The 8,270-nt window shown below is 45.2% G+C and overlaps 1 protein-coding gene across 1 annotated transcript in view; it reads left to right on the forward strand.

Annotated features, from left to right (window-relative positions):
- The window catches only part of Ikbip (IKBKB interacting protein), a 20,081-nt gene extending 18,757 nt beyond the window's left edge, over positions 1-1,324 (forward strand). The window contains exon 3 of the mRNA XM_021174802.2: positions 461-1,324. Coding sequence (XP_021030461.1) covers positions 461-1,210 — 750 coding nt within the window. The 3' untranslated portion in view covers positions 1,211-1,324. The remainder of the gene's footprint in view (positions 1-460) is intronic.
- Positions 1,325-8,270: the final 6,946 nt, after the last annotated feature.

Genomic DNA, 8,270 nt, shown 5'->3' on the forward strand with positions numbered 1-8,270 from the left:
TGTTATATGTAAGTACACTGTAGCTGTCTTCAGACACACCAAAAGAGGGCATCAGATCTCATTACAGGTGGTTGTGAGCCACCATGTGGTTGCTGGGATTTGAACTTCGGACCTTTGGAAGAGCAGTCGGGTGCTCTTATTCACTGAGCCATCTCACCAGCCCCTGAGTAGGTTTCTTATTATTAGCAATATACTTAAATGATTTTAATCTTCTTTTCTAGTTCCTTCTGTGTTGTTTGTTTTTGTTTTGTTTTTTTGTTTTTTTTTGTTTTTTTTGCTTCAGTCCTGGGATTCAAACCCCAGAGCTCCCCGGCCCAAGGCTTGCTCTTTCAACACTATACTTTACCTTATGCCTCCTCAAAGAGCAGTAAAGTCATAAGGGAGAAAAACACATGTAATCTGAATTTTAAATGTTAAGTTTTGTCTAATTTAATCACTGTGGTATTGTATTTCCTTATAGTACCAGAAATGTGAAGCTCTCTTGGAACAACTGAAGGCTTTCCAAATAGTGTCTCATCTAAAGCTCCTGCAGGAAGAAATTCATGAGATGAAAACATGGTCTAACAGGATAACCGAGAGACAGGGCATACTAAATAACACTCTAACAAGTCTTTCTGAAGACATTTTAAAAGTAGACCAAGGTACAGCATCCATGGCCAAAGACATGGGCCTCAAGATTACAAGCGTGAAAACAGATGTACGGCGGATTTCCGGTTTAGTAACTGAAGTCGAATCATTAACAGATGCCGTGCAAGCCCTGGAGAATAAAGTCAAAAAAGTAGAGACGGCTACAGTAGAAAATATAGGTGATCTCCTCTCGAGCAGCATCGACCGAACAACGGCACTCCGAAAGACGGCAAGCGAAAATGCGAAAAGAATTGACTCGGTCACAAAGAGACTGGCTGAGCTCCAGGGCGATTTCGATGAGCACACGGATAGGTTTTTAAGCCTGGAAAGTGACAGGGCGAAAGTTCTGAAGGCAGTGAGCTTTGCAAACGATCTGAAGCCAAAGGTCTATAATCTGAAGAAGGACTTTTCGCGTTTGGAACCACTGGTAAATGACCTAACACTTCGCATTGGGAGACTAGGTTCTGACTTAATGCAAAGAGAGAAAGAAATTGCTTTCTTAAAGGAAAAGATATCTAATTTAACAGTAGTCCAAGCTGCGATTAAGGACATTAAAGATGAAATAACACATATTTCAGATTAGTTTGATATTATGTAAATTAGAGGTAATTTAAAAAAAAAATAAGATTGCTGTTGTGAATAGACTGATAGGAAATACTGATATTTTGGAATAAATGCTATTTTGTGTTTGATACTATTTTGCTCCATAATATTTTTTTAACTTATTCATATGTACATGTAGGTGGGTGCCTGTGCAGACCAGAGTGTGTATTGGATCCCATGGAGCTGGAGTTACAGTTGTAAGCTGTCTGACATGGGTGCTGGGAACCGAACTTGGGTCCTCTGGCCAAGCACTCTTAATTGTTGAGCAATCTCTCCAGCCTCCAGCAATAAATTGAAGCAGACTGAACATTTGAATTTATCAAGTATTTACGGAAAAAGGTGTCACGTCCCCCTGGCAGATTTCTACGAGGGTGTTTCCAGAGATCCATAAATGAAGTGGGAATGTCCACCGTGAAGATGAGCCACCCCGTGGGCTGGGATCCGACACTGAGGAGAAAGGCAGGACGGAAGTGGGTGGAGCAGCGGCACTCAGCTCTCTGCTCTGGACCTCACACTTCCGCCAGCTACGCCTTTCCTACCAGGACAGACTGCACCCTCCACCAGTGAGCCAATGCAAACCTGTCCTCCATTCTCAGGTACTCTGTCACAGCAATCAAAAAGTAACACTCAGCCGGGTGGTGGTGGCGCATGCCTTTAATCCCAGCATTTAGGAGGCAGAGGCAGGTGGATTTCTGAGTTCAAGGCCAGCCTGGTCTACAGAATGAGTTCCAGGACAGCCAGGGCTACACAGAAACACCCTGTCTCGAAAAAAAAAAAAAAAAAAAAAAAGCAACACTCACTGCCAGCCAGCAAGGTGAGCCTACACAGGGCAAGCTCTGACTCTCTGCTTGCCCATCCGGCAGCCAGGAAGCATTTGTGTGATTGTACCCTTACTGAAGAATAGCCCCTTGGGGAATCACAGCTGTAGCATGTATTATATTACCCAATCAGAGGGAAAGACACTAGAAAGATTACTGCCAGGGAAAACATTCTAGTACTAGTGGGGTCTTCCTGGTTTTAGGGAATGGGAAAAGGAGCAATAGTGTCTTACTGTAAGCTGCTAGATAAGAAATACCAAGGGGCTGGATAGATAATTCAGTGGTTCAAAGCACTGGCTGCCCTTCCAGAGGGTTCCCAGTTTGTACATGGCAGCTCACAGCTGTCTGTAAGTCCAGTTCCAGGGCCTCTGAATTTCTCTTCCAGCTTCTGCAACTACCAGGTATGCACATAGTACACAGACATAGAGGCAGGCAAAACCAACCATACATATAAAAAAACAATAAAATCGTTTTTGTTTTTTTTTTTTAAATCAGTCACTTACAAATAACAGCAATCCGTTCCTCACTGTTCTAGAGGCTGAGGAGTCCAGGATCAAGGCATGGGCAGGCGCATGTTAGGTGAGGGCTTTCTGGTTTGTAGAGTGTCTTCTCACTATGTCCTCACATGACACAGCTCTTTGAGCTTCTTTCCTGAAGGCATCAATCTTAATCCTGTGGCCTACTCCTTGATGAACCAGTCATCTCCCAAAGGCCTCACAATGGTTGTTAGATAAGGATTTTGGAGAGATAAATAGTCATAGCAAAGTGGTCCCCTAAAATGGAGTAAGAAAGTAGCATCCAGACCAGTGTTGGCGCAGATAGAAATGTATAGACCAATGTGGTGCAGGGGCCTTGCCAAGCTGCCGTGACTCTCTCAGTGATGTGAACAGACAACAGCCAGAACAACTTGAAAAGGAGAGACTGCATTGAAAATGGCCTTAGCTGGTGGTGAATGCCTCACAGGCATTTGTCACCAAAGCCTGGTAACCTGAATTCAATCCTGGAATCCACATGGGAGAAGTGACTCCCACAAGTCGTCCTCTGACATCTACATACATGCCAACACACAGACACACACACACAACATTAGCAACTTAGCAATTCTAGTTACAGAAACTTTGAAGTAAGTCTATAGTGGTAAAAAGGACATCAATGCATTAGTGTTCTCATCTGCTTAGCATCTCCCAGCCTAACTTACCTAACTTTTAAAAGGCTAAGGAATAGAGTCCATCGTATAGCAGTTACTTAGTGTTTAACGTGTCTCTGTCCTTCCTCAGCCGAGTGTTAGGTTTCAGCTACAGTGTGAGCAGCTGAACTGTAGTCTGCCTTTCTCTGACTCGACTGGTTGTAACTACTTCCCATTCCTGTAATTTTACCCGTATCCTTACCTGCTTCCTTCATTTGTTCAAAAACGTTTATGAATTCAAACATGGTGGACCATACTTGTAGTCCCAGCCTGTGGAAGGCCAAGGTTGGAGAATCCTTTCTAGTTCAAGGCCAGCCTGGGATACATAATGAGAGCCTGTCTCAAAGCAAAGCAAAAAACAGCATAAACAAACCCACCAGACATGGTATCAGGGTAGTCAGAATTATAGGAGACCTTGTCTCATGAAAAGATAATCAGGTCCAATGGCTTAGTAGGTAAAGGTCCATACCTGCCAGTGACCTGAGTTCAATCCCCAGTATTCACCTGGGAGAAGAGCCCACTCCCACAAATGTTCCTCTGACTTCTGCATATGTACTGAGGCAGACACAAGTCCACATGCATTCAGACACATGCTCGTATACATAAAATGTCAATTAATAAAACGTAACAATTTTAAATGAGTTAGTAAATAAGTCAGCTATTTAAAGATCTGAGAACACATAAGGCCCTAGGTTCAATTCCTAGCAAAAAAAAAGAAAACAAAAACCAGTAACAAATAGACATTTGAGATTCATTAAAAAAAAAATGCCAGGTAGTTATGGCACAAACCTTTAATCCCAGCTCTTGGGAGGCAGAGACAGATGCAGGCAGATCTCTGGGAGTTCAAGGCCAGCCTGGTCTAGAGTGAATTCCAGGACAGCAAGGGCTATATGGGAGAAACCATGTCTCAAAAACACAAAGACAAAATATAATTTAAAAATTAAATTAAAATTATAAATAAAAAGACAAACACAAACCAAAGCCATCTTCTTTTGCTGTAACTATTGTTTCTGTTTGTTTGTTTGATTCCTTTAGGTTTTGGCTTTGGGGGGGTGTGAGACAGGGCTTCTCCTTGGCAGCTCTGGCTGTCCTAGAAGTACTCTGTAGACTACAATGGCCTTCAAGTCAGAGATCCACCTGTCTCTGCCTCCTGAGTGCCAGGCTGAAAGGCTTGTGCCAGGGATGTGGAGAGATGGCTCAGTGATTAAGAGAACGAGTAGATCTTCTGAAAGACCTGGGTTCGATTCCCAGCACCCACGTTGCAGCTCACAACCGTCTGTAACTCCAGTTCCAGGAGATCTGACACCTTCACACAGACACATAACAAAATATGCAAGCAATGTCTGTGGAGTCTGTTCCCCAACATGGCTGCCTTGTCTGGCTTCAGTGGGAGAGGGTGTGCCTAACCGGGCAGAGACTTGATGCACCAGGGTGAGGGCGTGATGGTTTGTATATGCTCAACCCAAGGAGTGGCACTATTAGAAGGTGTGGGCCTGTTGGAGTAGGTGCATCACTGTGGGCGTGAGCTTTAAGAACCTCAATCCTAGTTGCTTAGAAACCACAGTAGTCTGCTAGCAGCCTTCAGATGAAGATGTAGAACTCTCAGCTCCTCCTGGACTATGACTGTCTGGATGCTGTCATGTTCCTTGATGCTTATGGACTGAACCTCGGAACCTGTAGGCCAGCCCCAATTAAATGTCCTTATAAGAGTTGCCTTGGGGGGCTGGTGAGATGGCTCAGTGGGTAAGAGCACCCGACTGCTCTTCCAAAGGTCCAGAGTTCAAATCCCAGCAACCACATGGTGGCTCACAACCATCCACAACGAGATCTGGCGCCCTCTTCTGGAGTGTCTGAAGACAGCTACAGTGTACTTACATATAATAAATAAAATAAATCTAAGGAAAAAAAAAAAAAAGAGTTGCCTTGGGGGCTGGCGAGATGGCTCAGTGGTTAAGAGCGCCGACTGTTCTTCCGAAGGTCCCGAGTTCAAATCCCAGCAACCACATGGTGGCTCACAACCATCCGTAATGAAATCTGACGCCCTCTTCTGGAGTGCTGAAGACAGCTACAGTGTACTTACATATAATAAATAAATCTTTAAAAAAAAAAAAAGAGTTGCCTTGGGGCCAGGAGGTGGTGGCACATGCCTTTAATCCAAGCACTTGGGAGGCAGAGACAGACTGATTTCTGAGTTCGAGGCCAGCCTGGTCTACAAAGTGAGTTCCAGGGCAGCCAGGGCTATACAGAGAAACCCTGTCTCGAAAACAAACAAAACAAAAAACAAACAAACAAAATAACCCAAACAAACAAAAAACGACTTGCCTTGGGAATGGAGAGATGGCTCAGCAGTTAAGAGCACCGACTGTTCTTCCAGAGGTCCTGAGTTCAATTCCCAGAATCCGCATGGTGGCTCACAACCGTCTATAATGTGGTCTGATGCCCTCTTCTAGTGTGTCTAAAGAAAGTAATGGTGGTGTACTCATATGCATAAAATAAATAAATAAATCTTCAAAAAAAAAGTTGCCTTGGTCATGGTATCTGCTCGCAGCAGTAAACCCTAACTATGACTGGGGGGTGGGGGGGAAGGGGAGGAGATACCCAGGGGAGGCCCACCCTCTCAGAAGAGAAGGGGACATGGGGGTGGGGAGGGACTCTGTGAGGGGGAACCAGGAGAGAGGCCAGCAATTGGGATGTAAAAAAATGTTTTAATTAATTAAAAAGAATATACAGGCAACCATCAATGAACAAAAAATAAAAGTAAGGGCTGGTGAGATGGCTCAGTGGTTAAGAGCACCGACTGCTCTTCCGAAAGTCCTGAGTTCAAATCCCAGCAACCCCATGGTGGCTCACAACCATCTGTAATGAGAACTGACACCCTCTTCTGGTGCATCTGAAGACAGCTACAGTGTACTTACATATAATTAATTGATTAATTAATTAATGTAAATTATTTATTTTATTAATGGCCATGTGCCACTAAACCTGGCTTTTGTTAAAATTCTTAACATTATTTTTGTGAAGTAAATATGAAAAACATTCCAAAAGTTAAGGTAAAAAAAAGATGAAATGAAAATGAGTATTGGGGCCGGGTGTGGTGGCGCACACCTTTAATCCCAGCACTTGGGAGGCAGAGGCAGGTGGATTTCTGAGTTCAAGGCCAGTCTGGTCTACAGAGTGAGTTCCAGGACAGCCAGGGCTACACAGAGAAACCCTGTCTCAAATAATAATAATAATAATAATAATAATAATAATAATAAACAAATGTCTCTTCTCCCTTGGTTCCCCCAGATCCAATCCCTCAGTCTCATCCCAGACTTGCGCTAGAACACCTGTAGCAGCCTTTCCCACCCCCTGCTCCCATATCCTGGGAATCCTACAGGTCTTCCCCACACTCAGTCCTGTCCCAGCCCCCAACCCCAGCAGGCACCCTGCTGCTCGCTCAGGGGCCACTCCTCCCAGGGCAAAAGATAGATCCACACCTCTCCTTTTTGCTTCCCCAGTTCCAATCCCCCCAGTCTCATCTCTAGCTCTGTAACAGCAAATCTGCTGTGGCCTGCCAGGATCACAAAGACCTTCTCCAGAACTCCATCCTTCTTTTCCCAAACTCATCCCAGTAGCACAACCTTCAACAGCAGCAGGCACTCCCCTAGGACACACCAACTCAGCAGGGCAGGAAAACAGGCAGCACAGAGCCATCACCTCCTCCAAAATTCAAAAAGGAAAACAGAAAACAGGGAACAAAACACCCATCCAACAAAGACAAATCCAGAAACCAGTACCCAGACAAAAATCATGCCAAACCCAGATGCCTAGACACCAGCTTAAAATTACAATTAATAAATTCAACATGGTGGTAACTTCCAGAACCAGTACCAGAGGTTCACTCAGAGGAGCCTGAGAGACCCACGGAGGCTTCATGGTGAGACTCGTGGAGATCTCCCAAACAAACAGCTAAAAAAGGCAGGTCTAGTTGGAAGGTGCTTTAAAGAATGGTTTCATGGAATTGGGAAAAAAAAAAAAAAAAGATGGCACACGGTGGAGAGAAGTGGAACTGGAGACACCACTGAGGTGACAGGTATGAAGCATGGGCCTCAACCAGCCCCACCTTGCCCTGTCACGACCAGCTAGGCCAGGCCACTGCTTAGCCTGCAGCTGGCCCAGGAAATACAGCCACCACTCACGCTGCTCATCCTGCTTAGGAGAGAAGAGGACCCGAGGTCTCACCATGCCTGCAGGCTGCAATCATGATGTCATCCCAGGATGCCAGCAGGGCAGTGGGCAGGATGGAGCTCACACAGGTTCTGCCCCAGGACACACTGATCACCCTAGTTCTGAGCAACAAGATACAGGAGATGAAGAACCGTTACTTTCTGGATTATATCCCCTCCAAAGACTTTTGTGGTCATGCTGCAGCCACAGGCCAAGATGATATCCATGGGTGTCTTAGTCCTGCACAAACATCATGACCAAGAAGCAAGTTGGGGAGGAAAGGATTTATTCAACTTACATCTCCACATTGCTCTTCATCACCAAAGGAAGTCAGGACAAGAACTTACACAGGGCAGGAAGCAGGAGCTGATGCAGAGGCCATAGAGGGATTTTACTTACCCGCTTGCTTCCTCTTTCTTGCTCAGCTTGCTTTCTTATAGAACCCAGGACTACCGGCCCAGGGACATCATCCACAATGGGCCCTCCCATCCTTGATCACTAATTGAGAAAATGCTGGATCTCATGGAGGCATTTCCTCAAGAGAGGCTCCAACTTGTGATAACTCTAGCTTGTGTGAACACACAAAACCAGCCAGCACAATGGTGGAACTGATGTCCAGTGATCTGCGCAACAGACAGCTACTGTGGGCAAGGAAGCTTCTTTTGCAGTGGTATCAATGACTGCAGACACATAACTGAGAGTGATAGATAGCAAATGCTTCCGTGATGCCCCCCTAAAAAAAAGGGGGAGGGAAGGAAGGGAGGGAGGGAGGGAGGGAGGAAGGAAAGAAGGAAGGAAGGAAGGAAGGAAGGAAGGAAGGAAGGAAG

This window comes from Mus caroli, chromosome 10, assembly GCF_900094665.2.
Source record: "Mus caroli chromosome 10, CAROLI_EIJ_v1.1, whole genome shotgun sequence".
Classification (NCBI taxonomy): Eukaryota; Metazoa; Chordata; class Mammalia; order Rodentia; family Muridae; genus Mus; species Mus caroli.